The sequence below is a fragment of the Paralichthys olivaceus genome, chromosome 18, assembly GCF_024713975.1.
Source record: "Paralichthys olivaceus isolate ysfri-2021 chromosome 18, ASM2471397v2, whole genome shotgun sequence".
Lineage (NCBI taxonomy): Eukaryota > Metazoa > Chordata > Actinopteri > Pleuronectiformes > Paralichthyidae > Paralichthys > Paralichthys olivaceus.
Genome location: NC_091110.1, coordinates 15,531,189 through 15,552,343, shown reverse-complemented (window position 1 = coordinate 15,552,343; position 21,155 = coordinate 15,531,189). Strand labels below are relative to the sequence as shown.

Here is a 21,155-nt window from a genome sequence, read left to right as displayed (position 1 = left end):
ACCTGCTGCAAGTAGGATTAGTGCAGTGCAGGATGTATTGTGTGGATCATAGCATCAGCCTCCATGTCAGAATAATCTCACTGAGCCAGTCGGTCATAGTTATAATAACATGTTATAAAGAACCACAGAGTTTTATTGTTATAACTTTGCTCAGGGGTTTTGAGGATTTTTTTTTCCTCCTAACCTGTAAAAGTATTTCTTATTAACATTAAACAAAGGTCATCATTATTAAACTATTAGACTACAACATGTCTAACATCAGGCAAAGCTCTCAGCCAGATGTTCGTACACCATTTCTGTCATTTCATGTTTAAAACATCTGGATTGTATCAGGTCAGAATTATACACTCGAAAATGTTGATGTAGGTTCACCCGAGAGACGCTGAGAGCAGACTGAACTCAGGTGGCCTGAGGTGAATGTGAACCAGATGATGTTCTGTACAGTGCAGTGTAAATACTTCTGTCTCTGTAGTCAACAGCTTAAAGCTGGAACATGCACAGAGGACATATGTCGCACATAAATCAGTGTTTAATCTTAATCTAGATCCAAACCAGCCCCCAAACAATCCTGATGATTCTGTAATCGATTGACTGGTTGATTCCCTCATGTTTACTTTTCAGTTTTGTCTTCAAAGAGCACACGTGATTTTTTGTAAACAGCTCAAATCCTCTTGACTCTACAAAGTTTCCTCCGTCCTCACACAAGCTTTTCTCTCACTCTCTCGTGTTTACAGTCTGGAGTCTGACATCGGCACGCTTGAAAGTGAAGAGTCTCAGATTTCGGCCAAGGAGCAGGTTCTACGAGAACGTCTGAAAGAGACGGAGCGCTCGATAGAAGACCTGCAGAAGGTACAAGAACATGAACTGCTTAGAACTTTACAAAGTGACAAACTGCCAACTCTGAAATAAACACACTTCCTCTTGTGTAGCAGCGAGGCTCTGCTCTATGTTTCCAGTTCTTGCAATCTGTTCTGAGATGCTTGTTTAATTTCACTTTAATGACTTTTTTTTAATTAGTTAGAGCAAATAAAAACTGTCTTGGCGCCTTGAATAGATCCTTTGCTGCTAATTGAAAACACAAGTGTGTATGAAACAGGATCAATTGAGGAAAAAAGATAGATTTGTGTTTACAAAGCAGAGTTGTTAAGTTTTAATTGCATCGTAAATCATTGATTAAAAATGGACTCGACAGACATTTTGCCGCAGACGATTCATGTTGAGGGGAGTTGCACAGACTCAGGCGAGTACTTCAACAACATTTACTACAAACAGAGCTGGTTGTTGTGAGAGCAGAGACAGTGAATCATTTAAAGTATGAAAAAATAGATGATGAAACAGAAACGTTTCTGTTGTGCTCAAATTCTCAAAAATGTGAAATATTAGTTAACACATACCAACATATGTGTTTTTATACAAAATTCTATAATAAATGTTTTTCAGAAAGATCTTTGGCTCATTCAGATTTGCTCTTGTCTTGCTTTCAGAGTCTGATGAACCAGGATGGAGGTATGATCAATGACACACACACACACAAACACAAATGCACAACTCACTAGGGTGGTGTATACCCCTGAGTTACCCTGTTGTCCTAGCAATGGGGTCCCTCTGTGTGTGTGTGTGTGTGTGTGTGTGTGTGTGTGTGTGTGTGTGTGTGTGTGTGTGTGTGTGTGTGTGTGTGTGTGTGTGTGTGTGTGTGGATAATAGTCTCGCTGAGACAGGAGAGACGCAGGCCAGGGTACACTCTTAAACCCCTGCAACACACACTCAGCCATACACATATACAGATGCACACAAACACACAGATGCACTAAAACGCACACACACACACACACACACACCCCGGGTCAGCGAGACTATTGAAGCTCACACTCACACAAGGCCATGACTCTGCAGCCTGCAGCCGCTGGCTTTATCCCCCACCTATTCACCAACAAGCCCGGTAAGCCCCCGAAGCTTTGTTCCTGACACCCCACACACACAAACACACACACACACAGAGCTGTAATAAATACACAATCGCAGACACACATACTTCTGCTGCATAAGCACTGGACCTCAGGGGTGCTAGAGTTGCCGTGGATACAGAAACAGAGGAGAGTTAGAGGGTGCGTGTGTGTAAGTGTGTTTGTGGGCTCGGGGCAGCCAGGGTCACTTAGGGGTGTGGTTTCTCTCTCTGTTTGGGGGCTGGACTGTGTGTGTGTGTCAGGGTGTGGTTACACACCACTGAGCTTGGTGTGTGTGTGTGTGTGTGTGTGTGTGTGTGTGTCCCTCTCGGCCTCTCTGACCATGTGTCACTTCCCCTCCTGTGCTCCTGCTCACTAGATGCCACCTGCTGCATGTCCGCCCCCCTCTCGGACTGCACGGACCCCAATCCCAACCACCTCGTCCTGGCCACGCAGCCCCGGACCGGCCCACCTGCCTCTGGAGAGCACGCCATACCAAGACCTGGTAAGACAGAGGGAGGGAGGACAGGATGGGTGAGGGAGGGGAGAAAAGTGTGAGAGAGAGAGAGAGAGAGGGAGGGAGGAGAGGAAGGTTTTGGGATGCAGCCAAGTTGGATTATAAAAAACTCACACACACATGGAGAGTGGACAGGTGAAGACACACGCTTCACGTTAAAATAGCATGTGAACTTCAAAAGTTACACTTCTTCCACTCCCGAGCCAACACAGTCACACACGTATCCAGTGTGTATCTACGTGCACTGTGAGACACCATTTATACTTTAGTTTTAAAATTCATTATTATTATTGTTAATTTTATTTGTATTAGTAGTAGTTGTTGTAGTGTTAGTATGTTGGTAGTATTTGAGTATCTATCACAGAACCTATATCATAAACTGTAGTGTAATTGAATTACTATTAGAAAAATGATCAACATTACTTTATTAACTAATATTACTTATTATCATTAGTTATTATTTGTATACTTACACGATGCTGTATTTTTATACAACTTTAGTTTTGTTATAAGTGGGTTAAATATTAGTGATAGTTTAACTCTTTGTATTATTTCTAGTTCTGACTTTATATTAGGAGACAGAAAACATGGCTTGTGTTTCAGTTCATTATGTTTCTTTGTATTTGACACTGCTGACCTTGCACTGGGGGGGAATAGCCCTACAAAATAAAAGCTCAGCTTTTTTGGGGCAGCATGAGTCAGACAGATTTCACAAGTGTGAGAACAAAGAGTTTGAGGTCAACAAAAAAGTTTGAAACAATCACAACACGTTTTCTAAATTATATGTTTTAAGTGTTTTTATATAGAGCAGAATTAAGTGAAGATGGTAGACCTGAAGTAACCTCCTGACTTTAGTTTAGACAAAGATGTTTTTCTCTAATTCACTCACCTTCATCTGTGATCTGTTTTTCTAAAAGTAACATTTTCTCTTGTGCTAACTTGATTTTACATCATTTTGAATAAGAAACTTATAAATGGCAGTTTGTCCACATCCTCACGCTTCACCTCCTCCACCTTTTCCTCCCAACACCTCCCACCCCCTCCCCTGAACCCCCCTCCCTATCCCTTCACCCTTTCCTTCCAATCCGTCTCCCCTCCACACCAACCCCTCCCTGTCTCTCCTCCTATTCACCCCTCCCTTCCTAACAGCAATGTTTGCCATGGAGATCAACGTGCAGCACGACCCTCACACCGGCGAGCAGCGCATCTTGTCAGCCAACCGCGTGAACCCGTTGGACGCGGCGTCGCGTGGCGTCAAAGTCTACGACGATGGCAAGAAAGTGGTCTATGAGGTCACTTCCTCTGGGGGTGTGTCCACCACCAGTGTGGAGAATGGCTGGAGCTCCTCGCAGGTCGACCAGCTGATCCAGCGAGCCGCCAGGCCTGCTGCACAAGGAGGAGATGGCGGGAGAGGTCAGGTGAGGGTGACCCCGGCTGTCCCACAGGCCTACGTTTCCCCGGCAGATGTGGATGATCTGTCTCCGCCCTCCTGTGCCCCACCATCCATCCCTTCCAGCCCACCAGCACAGGTCATCCTACAGAGAGAGACCCGCCTGGGCATGATCCCCCCCTCCGCTCCTGTCACGACCCAGCCTGCCTCCTCGGCCCACCCGGGCAACGAGCTCACCTGCTCGCCTCAAGCCACGGCGGAGCACCCAGTCACCATGGTGTTCCTTGGCTACCAGGACGTTGAGGACATGAGCGAGAGCAGGCGGCTGCTCGGCTTCGACGGCGCAGTGAAGGCCGAGGTGGTCCTGATCGACGAAGACGATGAGAAGTCGCTGAGGGAGAAGACGGTCACCGACGTATCCATCATCGACGGCACGGCGGCCGACCTCGTGTCGGGGCGGCCGGCCACGTCCGAGGCTGCCAGCACGGAACTGTCATCTGACGGCCGTGAGCCTGACAGCGCCTCCTCGCCACCCGCAAATGATGCCAACACGGCCCCCCCACCGGGCCTTACCCCCGCCACAGGTACAGACAAGAGGAAACGCTGCGAGTGCTGCATCCTCATGTGACTGAATCTTCTCCCTCTTCCACCCTTTTATTATTACCCACAACACCCCTCTCTTCTCCTCTGTCTCTGGATGGTTACTAACAGATGCCCTGCCTTCCTCCTCCTCCTCCTCCTCCTCCTCCTCTGGACTCTGAACGGCTGGCACGCACATGCACACACATGCACGCTCTTGTCTGACCTTTGACTTTTTACTCAGTCACATTATCACCTCTACATCTCGGCTCTTTCGTTAGAAACTCCTGCGACAACACAGTATGTTCCACAAATTCAAATCTCCATGGTGATGCAGGAGCTAAGCTGTTGCCATGCTGCTTTATTTATGGTGAAATCCAACAGACAGATGGAGTCAAAATAATGTTTCTTCACATACAGCTAAAACCCAGGTTCTACAAACCTCCTCTCGGGGTTCAGTGGGGCTTTACGGACAGTCGGTCACATTGCCATGCTGTCTAACCATCCTGCGCTTGGCTCCAAGGACAAGCAACCAGACCCCCGCTTTGAATAAGCCGGTTTATAAAACATTCAATAAGACACAGTCTCAGTTACTTTTTTTAATTTCTCTACTCAGACACCTCCAACTATCTTTTTTCTCTCTCTCCCCCAGACACACTACACACACACCAAACCTATGAACGACCCACACACCCCTTCTTCGTACACTCTGTCTGACCAGGGCAGAGAGGAGGGTACTCGTTGCCTTGGTTTCTTTATGTGCCTCTTCATTCTTCCACATTGACAGTCCTAACAAGAGTTAGAGATTCAATTAGACTTTAATTTCAGTTTGCTGTTGTTATTTTTTGAGACTTAAATGGCCATTGAATTGTTGAAACGCCTGTTTCCGTGGGAAACTGAGGTTCTTGACACTGTAGTTTGTAGTAACACAACTATCACACTCTTCCCTCATCTCTCTCTCTCTCTCTATTTCTCTCGCTCCGTTCTCCTCCGTTAACTCCAGCTATTCCACTGCTGAGGTCACTTCCTCCTATTCTCGTACTTCCTAACTCAGCAGCCAATGAGAAGCCGTGGAACACCGTTTGGCAGCCTGTAGGTTTGACGGCGCCAAATTCTTTTCCTAGTGTGTCCAAAGGCTCAAGAGCACAGGAAGCTTCACGGCAGCTTAATGAGTTCACTCTGGCAGCGAAGGGAACACATACACACACATATCCAGCGAAAAAACATGGGTGACCACCACTAACAGCCCGGGCACAAAGACGTGAATAATGAATATTAACAAGCACTACCAGATTACTGAAGAACAACTACGAGCTTTTTAGACGAAAGATTATGTGCAAATTCATGTCCACCTTTTTGTCCATTAAACTCAGAGGGCCACCACCGATCCATTATGCTCTTTAGAATTCAAAGAGTAAAAAAACACTGCCAGCTCGTGCTACAGTCGCCAGCCAGACCCTCGTTTACAAGGGTGCTACAAACAATGAGGTCTGGGTGTCATTATAACATCATGTACATACACGGTGTTACACTGTAGGTCATTTTTTAAGCTGGCTTTCAGAATAACAAAGCTCTCAAAAGCAGTAATCATGCTCATTCTGTGGAGTGATAAAGGTAGATAATTATATGCATCTTGTACGTTGCATTCTACGCTACAGCGAGCCACCGGTGGTTATAGCGAGATGAATGACGCCATCAAAGACGACACTCGCACGTTTACAGAACAGGTCAGTGAGGCTCTTCAGATACAATAATGGGATTTAAGGGATGTTTTGTGGCTCAGGTGTGTGTCCAGTGGTTGTGATGTCCATTTTTCCTTGGGTGTGAATGTGATTAATTCACATCATGACAAGAATAAATGAATAAAACTCCACAAACCTAATGAAATGGGCATTGACCGACCTGAATAGATGCAAAACCCTTTATTTTCAGAGTGCAGTGCCTTTTCTTTTTATTTGTTTTTACTGGACCTGAACCATCGACTAAAAAACATCCTTTAGCGCAACAGTAAGAATGAAAGATACAAACAATAATCCTGGTCATCAAAAAGTGTTTCCAGCAATGAAAGGTTCTTTCCATACATGGCTCCGTGCACAGCTCATACAATCTCACCTCCAATCTTTGCTGTCACTGCAGAACATGCAAGCTTTAGTTTGACTGGCCCCTGCTGCTGTACCGGGGGTCTTTCACTTCCTGTGTAGATAAAGAATGTAAATACTATATATTCTATTTAGCGATGATTTTATTTTCCACATCTATATAGATATCTAGAGATAATGCTGATTATTCTGGGTATCGGACGTTGTTCCGATGTCTTGCTACGCCATATATGACGACTGTATGAGTGCACAAAAGACAGCTTCACATATTTTCATTCTCTTAACTTCACCGCTTTGCTGTGTGTAATCTCACGATTAACCCCATCCCTCTCTTCTGACCATGCAATCGTGGATCTCGAAACTTTGTGCGGAAGAAAATGTACATAATTAACTATACAGAGGGATTTGTACGGGAGCCCATGAGTGTAAGAATCACGCTTTTTACACTTTGTGGATGTTTTCCTATAAACGGCAAATCCTGAAGCAGACATTTTTGTCCATTCAATTAGTTCACATGTTAAATTCCACTTAATGTGTAATTTTTCTGAGACTGGTACATTTTTGTTAATCAAAGACACTGTTCAGGTAAACATCAAAATACTGCAACTAATCAAATAACACTGTCAGATATGGAAAATGCAAAGTCACTCTGCCCTTTTTTGAAAAAGCCGTGTGTTCAGTCTATTTTACTGCGACAGACTTGGGGACAATTACTGATATTATCCTGTTCAGTGGCCCCAATTCGCCAAACCAAATTTGAAATGCATGACTGTTTGACTATGCAGAGAAGTGTGTTCTGGAAAGTGTAGTGTTAGTTTCCCCCGAGGTGCAAAGAGCACACACACACACACACACACACACACACACACACACACACACACGTGATGTGCAATGAATGAAGAAGCACTTACTGTAGGAAAAATGCAGCCACAATCTCAAATAAGGAGGAAGGTTTACTAGTTTGCCTGTGTGTGTTTGTTTGTGTGTTTGTGTGTGTGTGCGTGCGCGTGTGCGTGTGCGTGTTGTGGTTTAATGCAAGGAGCTGTGGGTGAACAACAGGCTTGTTGAGTTTACCAGCCTCACTGCCACGCCTGCAGTGCTCCTCCGACCATGTCGGGGTGTTTCTTTCCCTCTGTGTCTGCCTGCCCTCACAGTTGTATGGACTGTTAAAACAAAACAAAAAAAAAAGGAGCCATTTTCTATTGTTCACACTTCTCTCTCTCTCTCTCTCTCTCTCCTTCTCTTCTTTCTATGGTTATGACAACTCACTCGGTCACTCTCTCTTTCTCTCTCTCCTCCTCTCTGATGTCTGTATCTTCTTCTTTGGTCAATAAAGCTGAGTTTCTCCAGTGCCCCCCTGCCGTCTCTTGCTTGTTCTTTCCATCTGTCGCTAACGTTCACTTCTTCATCGGCTGCTGACAAACAGATCACAAGCTATCCTTACTGCATCCCTATCTGTGATACTACCCACTGCAACTAACACACATACACAGACACACACTGAAATGTGGTGTCTTCTTCATGCGTATCATAACACCATATCGTCCCTTAATCAATCTGAAATGAGACAAACTGATTAACAACCATTTCATTTAAAGTCATCAGTCACCTTCAATGTGAAAAAGATGGCCGCTGTGTTTTTGCAAAGTTGCACCACAAACACACAAATCAAAGTCAGGTCATAACGTTTTCTGTCCAGTACATTATGTTCGGTTTTCACTCGATAAAATCAATCAGACTTTTTATCACGCAAACAAACCAGAGAAGAATTTCAGATACACATCAGCTGCTTTGAGTCACCAACACCTTCCTTGTTCGGAGTAATTTAATATGTGGACAGTATTTGTGTCATAATATTTACTTATGAGCACATAATGAAACACAAGCTTGAAACACAGCTACATGAAAAATTAATTAAGTCCAGAAGACACAGAAAGAATTTTGCTTAGTAACTATATCTTAATGTTATGAATTAATTCAGATACAAGTGAACGTACTGTCAAACTGTTAACAATTTATAATATATAGTAAAGCTTAAAATGGAACTGTTGGTGTAGTTTAACTCACAAAAAGGGTAAACTGCCACATCATCCTGCTCTTATCGGAGAAATTAAAGAGAAACATGACAGACAGCTGTGCAGAGAGGAAGGAAAGGTTGAATGTTACTGAAACATTCCTGAGAGACTCGTGATTGTGTCATTTAATGAATTTACACAATACCATTCATACATTTTTCATGAGGTGGGTCGGAGAGGGGGGAGAAAGGGATGCAGACGGTGTGGAAGGAAGGAAAGAGAAACATTTAGATGAACAAGTAGAGAATCTACACACCCCACTGTTCTGGGTTTGCAGGAGCCCTGAGGCGCCCCCTTGGTACTAATAGTAGGTACTGCAAGAAATCATCATCAACATTGTTTACTTTACTGCGGATCACTTCAGAGCAGTGAAACACTCACCACACTGAGGCACTAACCAGTAACCATGTATCACAAGCACATGGATTTATTCATCGACACCACAGGAAAAGGGTACTTACTGTATGTGTACTTGCAAACTAGTACAGTACATCAGTACATAGCAGTTGTACTACATTACTATCTCTGATGTCACACTGAGTGTTACTGTTCCTGAGTAAATCACACGGTCTGTGCAGGGCGGCCACACATTTCCCCAGATGAGATAATAGAAGGTGATAAATGAATATATCAGAGATGTCATGACTTCTGAGAACACACTCTCTCACTCAGTCACACACTCTCTCTCTCACTCAGTCACTCACTCACTCTCTCACTCAGTCACTCACTCACTCTCTCACTCAGTCACTCGGTCACTTCCAGCAGACAGGATGGGTGTGTTTTCCATGATAACAAGCACTAATTGAATTATGTTTATCATCAGATAATAAAAGGCTGCATGGTGCGTTCCTTGTGTCTCTATCAGAAGCCATAAACACAAATGCATGTAAGTAACAAGTCACAAGTATAAACATGTTTCACTAGAAGCAGAATGACTCAGTTGTTCTGAGGTAGTTCAATAACACAATAGTCAGAATCGGATAAATAAAATGACCTCATGGCCTGATGAGGTTGAATGTGACATGTATATAAACATACAGAGCAACAAGAGATCAGGTATCACATAAACTGCTGATGCTACTAATACTGCTGCTACTATACCAGCCACTAATACTACTACTAATACCATTTGTAATACTGTCACTAGTACTTCTTTCTATTATTTGTGCTACCCGTACTAAGACTGATACAGTAGCAGCATAGGGTGCGGTAAAGTAATAATAGTAATAATAGTAATGATGTCATTATGGCACGAGAAGTAGAAGTAGTAGTGATCGCAGTACAGGTCTCTTAGTTAAGGTACTACTATCAGTGGTTGCTGTAGTCAAAGCAGTAGTAGTTACAGTATAAACCCGTTCTGACAGATTGATGTCAGTGTTTTCTGCTCCGGCAGCAGCGTCGTTTCTTCAGCTGCAGTGAGTGTGGGTGTCCGGAGGTTGAGGATGAGAAGATATGAAATCAGATGAACTTGACTCATCAAGGTGGAGCTGGGTCAGTGAATCAGGATGAGACTTCAAATAAACTTAAGGTCTTCCTGGATTTGAAAATATGAACTGACTTAGGTTGTGTGAATATGGATGACCCTTTATATTTACTCAACATATTGAGGCTACAGGTCACGTGAGTGTTTGCATCAACTTTAGCAGAGTTAGATCTGCACATGGATTTTCAAGTTTCTTCTTATTTCATTAAAAACAGACTATTTGGAGATACAGCGACTACCATGCTCTTTACTTGACAATGAATGTGTTGAAGATTTTGCACTAGAACAGCACAGGTCACCCACAGTTATTATGCGAGGTGACGCTGGTTAACAAAGACGATAATGGTAAAAAAAATAAATAAAACATTTTGTTCTATCACAGGCTACATCAAAACACCAGAGGTTTCCTTGACAACAACAAATGGCTATCAAGTTCCCATGCCGACCAAACATCCTCACACTGCCATGGTGAGTAGTGTATCTGTGTTTTTTTAATGTATGACTGTACGGATGTTTATGAACAATGAAAGAGCATCTACAGGACAATGTTCACATGATGTCCCGAGACATCAGAAGAGTCAGGGATGACACCGCGGCTCCGTCTGCCAGGAAACCTTTCATGATGCATTTATAAGAAGCTAACTGTTCACCCTTCATGGGACTTTACAGGATTTCAAACAGCAACACCCATTATCTGTATTTTGGGCTACCACTCCTGAAAATAGTGTGTGTGTGTGTGTGTGTGTGTGAGCTAAAGTCACGAGGAGATAACAGCAGTGCTGAGAGCATGTGGACAAGTTAGATGTTCTTTTAAAAATCTTTGTGTCTATGATCTCTGTGTTCATGTGTCAGCTGAGAACAGAACATTCAGGCTGATACGTTTAAATACTTCAGCTTGTTCAGGGAAAGTCGGCAGAAAAGAAATCCTTGAGATCCTGAACATCACATATTGATGACCTCCAAGTTCTACCGTCCACGGATTTATTCTTTTTCTAACTTGAAAATTTTGTTTGAAAAAATAGTTTTTGCTTTCACCCTCTGGAGTTTGCTGGCCGGGTCAAATCAGGTAAATAAAGAGTAAATGATGTCCGCTGATGTCCTCCTAGTTCTCACGAGAACAGTGTCTCGGAGGAGGCTACCAGAGGACATTCAGGTGTGAATGACCTCGTTTCGAGACAAATTTGAATGTCGAGGCTTGCGGACACTTGGATGACACTACAGGAGCAGTATGAATTTGGCTGCAACGCTGTTTACCGATGAAACTGTGATACTACACCTCAATATTTCCCATCTGGCAACAGCTGTCCAGGGGTCACAGTGGGAAAAAAGTGGCATAGCATGAAGACCCCTAAACCTCACATTGCTCTTAAGTGAAAGGCAGGTTCACTTTCTCACTCTCACTACTACTGGTGCTCTACCTGTTCTGGAGTTTTCTCACTTTTGTTTGAGAGCAGAGCACATTTGAGAGAGAGAGAGGGAGGGAGAGGGAGAGGTGGAAGACAGACAGACAGACAGACGTACAGGGAGGTGGGGTTCAGGGGCTGGACGGTGGAGGGTTGCAGTCAGATTGTCTCGCAGCTGAATGAATGAATGAATGAATGAATGAATGAAACTAAAGGCAGTGAAACCTGATCCGCACGGGTCGGCCTCATTGTGCTCGGCTCGCGCGGCTCTGATTCTCTCTGGAACGGGACAGAAAAGACTCCCGGGAGCTCGCGAGCCCTGCATTATTCAGAGCGCGTGCCTCGCGGAAAAAGGAGCGAGAGAGGGAGGGAGGAGAGAGAGAGTGGGAGGAGAGAGGGAGGGAGGAGAGAGAGAGGGAGAGAGAGAGGAGGAGGAGTGAGGTTGGAAAAGCTGGCGCGTAAAGGCGGCTCAATGTCACCCCGGTCCCAGGCTGCGGTCACCGGCATCAACGCGCCTCTTGCATCCGCTCCTCCCGCTCCACAGTGCGGGCGTTCGATGTGAACGTCCCCCGCGGAGCAGCCTCCATCTGCGGCCACGTTGACGGAGAAGAAGGAGAAGAAGTAGCGGTCAGTAGGTCGGTTACGCCTCCGCCGTTAAAAACTAATCCCCGGGTTATTATCTGGTAATTAGTCGGTGTTAAGGAGCTCCGGGAGATTAGCTGCAGCTCTGCTCTCACAGGTAAAGTGAATTAAAACAATAGCATGACTGACTGAAATCGATTTTAAATGAAGTTAACAAAGGGGGAGTAAACTCATCCAAGGAGAAAATGTGCATGTGGAGGGTGTGTGTGTCCATTTCGTGTGGCTTTATGTGTGTTTCTGTGCATGTGTCTAATACCTGCAGTCTCTCTGATTGTCTGTCCAAGTGTTGGACACAGGATACTGTCTCTTCTCTCCCCCCAAAGGAGGTCAGTGGACCAGACTATCTGCTGCAGTGTAGCCTCTCTGCCTCATTGTGCTCCTGCTCCTCCTCCTCCTCTGCATCACTTTAACCCAGATATGACAATGACCTTAACTTGGTTTTTATCTCCCACATCATCCTGGATGACTTGTTGTCATGCTCCTCCACCAGAGAAATCATTAGGGTGACGTAAACCTGGGTTTTTATCTTGTCCGAGCTGTAGTGATCATTGCAGTGAGATCACGATGGTTTAATATGATGATGATCTGATGCAGAAATGTGTCTAAGGGCTGGGCAACATGGCCACAGATGTGAGAGATAACAACATTCTATCAGCTGATATCAATAATTATCACGATAAATATATTTTGCTGCTGTTGTTCAAATCTGAGATATAACAGTAAAGCCTTATGTGTTGTACCTCATCCACAGGCTTCTACAATGCATAAACATTATATTGGTAGATATTGAACCTTTGTTATATTCTTATGATTTGAATTGTATTGCAATAATAACAGTTTACTATTGTTTGATCGCCCAGCTCTAATATTTCTTATACTGACTGCAAACCCCTCGATTAATCTTCAGCCCCACTCCTGACAAAAAGCACTCCTTTTTATTTTTACCTCTTTATATAAACAGTTTAAAATAAGGAAAGTGATCAAACTCTCAAAGAGAGAACCGACCAGGTGACAGACTTTATTTTTGTTTGCTCAAGATTTCCATTTGTTGAATATTCAGTCTCTGTTCTTCGCCAGCAGCTGTTGCCAAGCAACTCGAAGTTTTGAGTTCAGCAATGTTCATATTCCACCAGGGACTAACGTTGTCCTGCTGCATATGAATGACTTTTAATTGTCCTTTCGGCACCAGAGATTAAATCTGATCTCTCAGCTGAGCACATCGTGACCACTTATCCTACAAACGCACATTTATACAGATATATTACAGTTAAATACCCTATTAAACACAGGTTTTATTATTGAAAATGAATCTTGCTGATCTGTACAATACGGGATTGATGGATTTCTCTGTGCTATTAGACTTGACAGCTTTCAATTGGACAATTTGAGGAAGATTTCTTTTGGAGTATCTACTTGGAATAAACTTTATCTGGCAGATAGAATCCACAGCTGGGATTCAGATCAGATTGAAATGAAACTGAGGGGTAAACAATGTCATGGTGGATGGAGGCTTAAGTCTGTTTTTATTGCACGCTCCGTCTCTGTTCAGAATAGCTCATCAGCCGTGCTTAGCTGTTTTGTTTGGTCATCATTTCAAATTGCTGGCTGATTCTGGAAATAAAGAACCAAAGCAACAAACTGCCAATTCAGACAGAGTGTTTGCCAATAACTCTGCTGGGCCTGGGGACACACACAAAAAAATCACAGCCAGCGCTCTAATTTGATTGGATGGTTAATGACAGGAGGTACCTGCCACATACTGAATGTCCCATTGAGACAGTCAGGGCCTATTTCAGTACCTTAAGGTTTCTGTGTTTTTGGTACATTTTCTGCTCCCGCCCTCTTTGCACTGTATTGTGTGAGAACATCAATGATATCTTCTTCCTCCAAACCACTCCCTCCTCCGAGAAAGCACATGCACACATACTTACACGAAACCGATCACAGGTTACATAACAGCTGTGAGGTTGATGATGCCAACGTTTCTAAGCTAGCCCACCCGAACAGAGGAGGTGGAAATGGGAACGAGGTAGTGAAAGAGTGGCTGGATGAGAGAGATCCATGTGATGACAAGAGACAATGGGCCCAAGGAGAGATAAAGGGAGGTGCAGGTGCGAGTGTTGGGGCGTAGCTTGAACAATCGATGTAAAGGCAAGTGGAGGAAAACATGAGGGAATGAGGAGGACACTTGTAGGAAGTCTGTTCAGCCTCACTGGGCTCAAAGTGTTGTTGACATTAACTGGCTGATGGCCTTTCAGTGGCCGATCTGTTGATTTCCCTCCACTGGCTCATTTCCAGGAAGAGAGTTACACTCCGCCTTGTGTTTTTGGACGAATTCCCAGACGTTACAAGTGGCTCAAACATATTGACCGAAAAGTCAAGTGTAAACTTAAACAGTAGTTGGATGTGATCAAACAATAGTAGGATAACTCTTCTATGCATCATGCTGAACAATAACATGTTTGAAAACTAGCCTGTCTGCACCGCTGGCTATTTATTGGACAAACCACATGCTGGGTTAATCTAACGCAGTAAGATGTTGGACCATATTAACTCTAGTGTTGGGTTAAGTAGGTTTTGCTTTTGCTTTTTTCATTTTTTGCTTCACTCTCCTACAAACACTACCTTTTTATGTTTTTAATTAATTAAGGCTAATAAGGCAAACTGGTCGAGTGCAATTACAACACTGTCCGGTTTAGTTAATCCCCTGTGACCAATCAATTGCTCAAAGAATATGTGCGATTTCAGTTGTTTAAGATTATATGACTACAGGCCTTTTGTTGATGCTACAATATGATGTCATGCATGTAAGTCTCATCAGCTGACAACGTGTGGATAAGAAAGCAAACATGTGCTGTGTTTGTCACTGGAAATCATGTGAGTGGTCCTCAGGCCAGCTTTTAGACTTGAGCCTTGAAAATGATTTGTGAAGTCTCCTCATGTTTTTGCACGACCTGGAAGTAGCTGGAATTTTAAGCAGTTCTTTGTGGTGTGAGTGACACTTTGCGGCTACTTTTGTTTGGCCCATGGGAGTGGATGACAGCTCGAAGAGATGATGGGACAGTGTGTGTGTGTGTGTGTCCGCCCAAGTGTTTTTCATAACTTCCTCTTTGATCGTACGGTACGAAGAGGACACCTTGACAACCATGAGAGAGGAGGATTCTTAAAGAGATGATGGCTCTTTTCTATAAATATTCAACTCTGACGTGTAATGAGAAAATAAATGCACCGTGGTGGGTTAAACTTCAGCGAGCGGAGCAAGCGCTGTGATTTGGTCACATGTTGGAGATAAGGCTTAGGCTTTCTTCTGTATCTGTGCACGTCCTCTGAAAGACAAAACAGACAAAGCGGAGCAGCGCTACAGGGAACTATGGGGGAAAGAGTAGCTAATAGTACAAATGAGTCGACCATAAGACACGAGGAAGAAATTGCAACAAAACAGCTGTTTTTGCCCCTTTCTTAAGAGACACATTATCAAAATGGCCACCATCAAGATTTGGAGCATTTATCTCCAATTAGCCATGTCAACCAATCAGTCTCATCCATGCAAAACTTCGTACGCTGTGGCACAGGAAGATGACCTCCCCAATCTTGATCCTGCCTTCAAAGCTCTGATTGGCTCAGTTGTTTCCGCAGGGGGAGAAAGGCCAAACCAACCTATATGATAAGATCAGAGACAAGCGTGTCGATGCAGAGGTTAGGTTTGGAACAGTTAAGGTCAAGATCAATGTCTTAGCTCAACCTTCATCTCTGTCCAGCCCATAATGACGCAAAGGCAGCAGGGCTTTTACTGCCATATCCTGTTGTGACTCGGGGAATTTGACAAGGACAATGATAGAAGAAAAATGTTGAATGAAGCAACAAAACAAAGTCAAAGTCAAAGTTTTGTATGCCACATTCCATTTTCGAAAAGTATTTTGTCCTCTGTGCTGGATGCAGGAAATGCAACAATGCATTGCAGCCATGTGATGGCCACCATTACACAACCGCCGCCACCCACTATTGTCCAAAACATCCACCGACTATTGTTGAGCCGCGCTACAGAAGTCATTCATTTAACACAAAGCACAGCACAAACCACCTGCTTGCACAAATATGTTTACAACAAACAAGCTCACATAGACACTAACAATACAGCCAACTGGAGATTTACGACTGCATTTGAACGGAACACTTCTAATGTCTAACTAGTACTTCTCGTCTTTTTTCCCACACTGCAATTCAAAATAAACAAGAAACTAAAAGCCTTTATCTGTAGTTCCAGGGAAGTCAGCAGGGAGGTTGACCTCTAATGTCAGGGCCTCATCTCACAACACAACCCTGTGTTTTGGTGTTGAAAAGCTGCAGAAGTCTCTTTATCACATTCCAGCTGCAGACTGGAATGTCAGCGTGCCATTTGAGCTTTAGATGTTGCAGAATGTGCGAGAGGGGGGGGCTCAGGTCGGGGGGGTCGCCATCGTCATTGCTGTTTTTACTTAATCTTTTGAGAGCTGTGTGATATTGGCCCTCAAAGTCAGGATACTTTTAGGAGTTGATGTCATATTTGCCAGCTTCTGCAAGGGTCTATTTTAGGGTTCGAGTTTTGAAACATGCTTGAGGATTTGTCACTATCGGAAATGACTCAAAATCTAAAACACTTTTAGTTCCTACTGGTTCATGGGAAATCTGTGAGGGGTAGATGTGTCTCATTACCTCCACCAAGGATTATGTTTTCACCCCTGTCCATTTCTATGTTGGTTTTTGTTTTTAAACACAAAAACAACGGAATACATTCCTGTGAAACTTGCTGTAAAGGTGCGGTATGGGTCATGAGAGATCGCATTCAATTCTGGATACGGATCAGTGGACGGTTTCAGGAAATGTTTCAGTTTCTTTAACATTGGGAGATTTCAGTATTTTCATTGTTTCATGAGTTTGTGCGGCGTGATTTAATTTAAGGTATGCGGTTCTACTGAGTGCCGTTCTAGTATTTCCTTTTGGATGGGGCAGACAAAGTTTTGCAAAAAATCAGCTCTGTGTAAATCTCCAGTGAGCATCTCTCGTGTGAAAACTCCCTCTGCTTAGTATCTGCTGGTGTCATGATGACGATCAGTCAGGGATGGTCCTGCAGGCTGCTGAAAGGCTGATTGGGGATGTAATGTGTGGAATGTACAGAATGTGGCAGACGTGAGTAAGAGGGGAGTTTTCCTTTCAGGTTAAATAAAGGTGAAGACTTGAATTTTGGGTTAAGCTCAACACCAGGCCAGGTAGGACTTCTACAGCTGAAGTGATGGAGGTTCTGAAACTAAATTAGCTTGACAAACATAAGAAGATACACATTTGAGAGATTTACTGGAAGTTACTCACATGAGAAATTGTATTTGTGCAGGACTAACAGCCAGACAAGCACCAAGCTGAGGCATAAATGACAGTATGAATGTGATCATCAGGCTCAGACCTGTTTGCAGTTGAAGCCAGTTTTCTTCCTGTGTGCAGCCTCCTTCCTCTGTCTAAATACTGCAGGCTAATGAGCTGGTTTCCGTAAATAGACAGGTGATTAACACATCACTCCTCTCAGTGCAAGGCAGAGCAGAGCTAGTTAATGCTATAAGCTATCACTGGGTAGCAGTTCACTCTCGCAGGACGACAGTGTTGATGTGCTCGGACTGATGGTTGGGGAAATACACCGTTGAAGCTAAAGGTCATAAATAACCTTTTTTAAAGCTGCTGGTGAGTTTGGTTTGAGCTTCAGCCATGCAGCGTCACAATGTACGGACGGGAACCCGCTACATGATCAGTCAACTCATGCAAAAGAAGAGTGTGCTGGTGATGGACAAGGTCAGACTAAATTTCTGATAAGTTCCCCACAGTAGTTGTGTTTTAGCTGTTTTAGTTTGAAATGTTTAATTATTTAAGTATAGTTTTCTATGGTGTTTGTGTTTTAGCAGGATAATGCTAAAGAACCAATTTCCGTGACATTGTGTAGAGGGGTGCGGCATGACTCAACGAAGAACTCATTAATTACCTATTTGGTGCAGATCTGGATCAGGGGGTTGATCCAAGATATTCTTTACTCATTTTGTTTTGAGATAGGTCAAGATTTTTGGGAGATTTTTGTCAGAGAGTAGTTAAAAGATCTTGATGAGCAATTGTGCAATTTGGTGCTGATCCAAATAAAAATGTGATTTCATAAGGGGGCTGCCCTTCTAGTTTAGAGCAGTTATTACAAAGCATGTTCGCTCAGGTTTACAGTCTCATGCTGTTTTTACAAGTCACTTTGCAGCAGGTATTGATTACCAGCCAGTTGACCACCTAGAGTAGCTTCTTGCAGTGTGTTGTGGTGGGTGTGTCAAGCTTTCTATACATAGCCAGCAGTTATCCCGGTGAGCGTTGTGCTGCAACGTAAGTCACTAATCTAATCTAGTCTCCACTTTTGACTCTTTGACTCTGTGCATGTAAGGCCATGCTAACTTTGAACTGGAGATTTTAATTAAGCGTTAAATACCTGTAGCATCAAACATAGGAGCCGTAGATATAACAACATGTGACAGCTAAGGATGGGAGACAGCTAAGCACTACTCTACTGTTAATGAAAGAAAGAAGTTGTATTTTTGGGAAAAGTTTAACACAGCAATCTATGTGACACTGACTCATTGCATTTATTGTATATTCTATTCTGATTTTGCTCAAGGAAAATGGGCACATTGTATTCCAAACCATTGTGTGGTCTCTGCAGTGAGAACCGCTGAAAACCTGATTCATGCTGGGAAAGGATTAGAATTATATGCTCAGTGAACACACACACACACACACACACAAACACACACACACACACACACACACACACACACACACACACACACACAGACACAGACACAGACACACACACACACACCCACACCATTTCATACTTGAAACACTCAAACCCAGTCACCCGAGTGTCGTTGACTCCTCCTCTAGTCAAGTTTTCTTTTCTGCACAATCTTTCTTATTATTTCTCATTATATATTATTTGATGCTCATGTTTTCGTGTTGTAGGTAAAGGTTACGAACTACTGTTTTGCAACAAATCAACAGAAGTTCTTGTTTTTCCGGCCTTTAAGATAGATAAGGTTGTGTATTTAAGTGTTTTTTTGTCATTGTATTGTTGTGATCACTGTGTGTTTGTGTGTGTGATCTGATATGAAACAAAGGGAATGATAGTTGACAGCATGTACTGTGCCCTGTTAGATTAACAGCAGGAGAGAGCTGTGCCGTTATATAACCAGGGGGGAGGCCGAGGGAAGGAAAGGAAGGAAAGGGAACAGTTCTTAAAAAAAAAAAAAAAAAAGTTATTGGCAAGACGTTTAGGGTGTGACATTCTTCTTATTCCTGCTGTAGGTGGAAAATTAACCAAGAGACTGAAGGAAATAAATTCTCTCACAATACTTGGATAAAACCTATCTCTGATAACTTAAGCTGTTGTCAGACATGAACCCCAGAAAATTGGGTCACAACATTTTTCTGAGTTCATCTTTCACATATCTAGAACACAGCAATTTCCAGAACATTCAGGCAATGGGCCTTATTACCGAAAGCAATATTTATATTAGGTATGTATATTTGTATTCTTACAGTTTTGCATCTGTCATCACGTGTTATATTCCTCATCAATGCTGTTAATCTTCCTGGCTGGAAGGAAAAGTTCCAGAAAATGTCAAGAGCAAACGACAGAAACTGTAAGTCCCAGGATTATATGATGGTATAACCTGTGTGTAGTTGGCTGTGTTCAACAGTCACAGCTCTGCAGGGTTTTACTCCTGATTTAATACGTCTGGCTACTTTGCTGTTTAGATGTTAATCAAATTGACATACATGAAGTCTGTAAATTAATTCTGATAAGATTATTTCAAATCAATTATTAATTAAGTCAGGACGATCTCGACTTTGCAAAGGGCTCTTTAACAGAACTCATTTTGCACCAGTGTCAAACTCACTGTACATTTACTGCAATATAATATACACACACACTGCAGCATTTCACTGGGCAACCAGCCCAGTAAAAGTAAAGTTTGTTATACTTTCCCTGTGTGAAGTATTATTGCACATGCAGGTCTATGGTCCAGTTTCCAAAAGAAGAAAACAAGCACTGCAGCTTTTGCCTGAACCCAGTTTAAGAGAGCAGTAACATTTTGTGACTGTTCAGTGTTAGCGCTCGTCTGTGTGTTGAGTCAGTTGGTCCTGCTCGTGTTAATCTGTCGCTCGGTCCTGTGGTTGGAGAGTGTGTTTACACAAGTGGTCACACTCTCTGACTACAGACCTTTCTGCTTAGGAGAGCCCTCCATCTGTGAGTGTGAGTGTGTGTGGACTTCCATCTTTGTAAGGACCAGTTTCAGTTATACAGTTTATATATCCTCGTGGAGGATTTGGGAAAGTGTGTGTGAGTGGTTTTTCACACCTGAAAGTCTAAACCATTGTGTTTTAGTCCTTAGGTCCAGACTGTTGTTTGAGGCACCTAGCTGGGTGGGTGTGAAAGCCCCCTGGCAATGTGAGACTGAAGACTCCGTTTTAAGGTTCAGGTTAGAATTAGTTTTAAGTTAGGGGCTAGGGGTTTGGAATGCCATTTTGTCAATGACTGTCCTCACAAAGATAGAACTACAAGTGTGTGTGAGCGGAGCGGAGCATTAGTATTCAGCCTGGTGAGCCTCTCTGAAGCGCCCATCGGACCCTTTGTTGTCGCTCTGTGAAGGGGTCTCAGATGGTCGGGGTTGTGTGCGAGTGGTGTCATGAGAGGCTTGGAAAAAGGACACAAATAGTTTCCATGAGTCCAGACATGCAGAACATTCCTCTTTAACACTCAAAGCTCAAAAGGCAACTTAACATGATTTCAGTGTGGTTGTTGTTTTGGGCTCTCTGGCAGTGGGTAGGTGGAAATCCCCTCAATTTCACTCTTTTGTGCAGCAGTGTGATGTCACTTTGAATGATTGTTGTTGTTGTTATGTGTCGGGGGGTGGAGATGATACCTAGTCATTCTTCAACAGGAGTAGAGAGTGTGTTATTGATGCC

The 21,155-nt window shown here is 43.3% G+C and overlaps 1 protein-coding gene and 1 long non-coding RNA gene across 7 annotated transcripts in view; one reads left to right on the top strand and one right to left on the bottom strand.

Annotated features, from left to right (window-relative positions):
- The window catches only part of palm2akap2 (PALM2 and AKAP2 fusion), a 69,587-nt gene that overhangs the window by 31,525 nt on the left and 16,907 nt on the right, over positions 1 to 21,155 (top strand). For 4 of the 6 annotated variants that reach the window (XM_069514009.1, XM_069514010.1, XM_069514011.1 and 1 more), the window contains 5 exons: positions 735 to 849; positions 1,485 to 1,506; positions 2,323 to 2,448; positions 3,610 to 4,434; positions 10,469 to 10,554. In XM_069514009.1, coding sequence (XP_069370110.1) covers positions 735 to 849; positions 1,485 to 1,506; positions 2,323 to 2,448; positions 3,610 to 4,434; positions 10,469 to 10,554 — 1,174 coding nt within the window. The remainder of the gene's footprint in view (positions 1 to 734; positions 850 to 1,484; positions 1,507 to 2,322; positions 2,449 to 3,609; positions 4,435 to 10,468; positions 10,555 to 21,155) is intronic. The other 2 variants (XM_069514013.1, XM_069514014.1) reach the window with 1 other exon arrangement.
- LOC138405439 (uncharacterized) overlaps positions 1 to 21,155 on the bottom strand; it is a 74,078-nt gene that overhangs the window by 44,363 nt on the left and 8,560 nt on the right. The gene's annotated exons all lie outside the window — the stretch shown is intronic.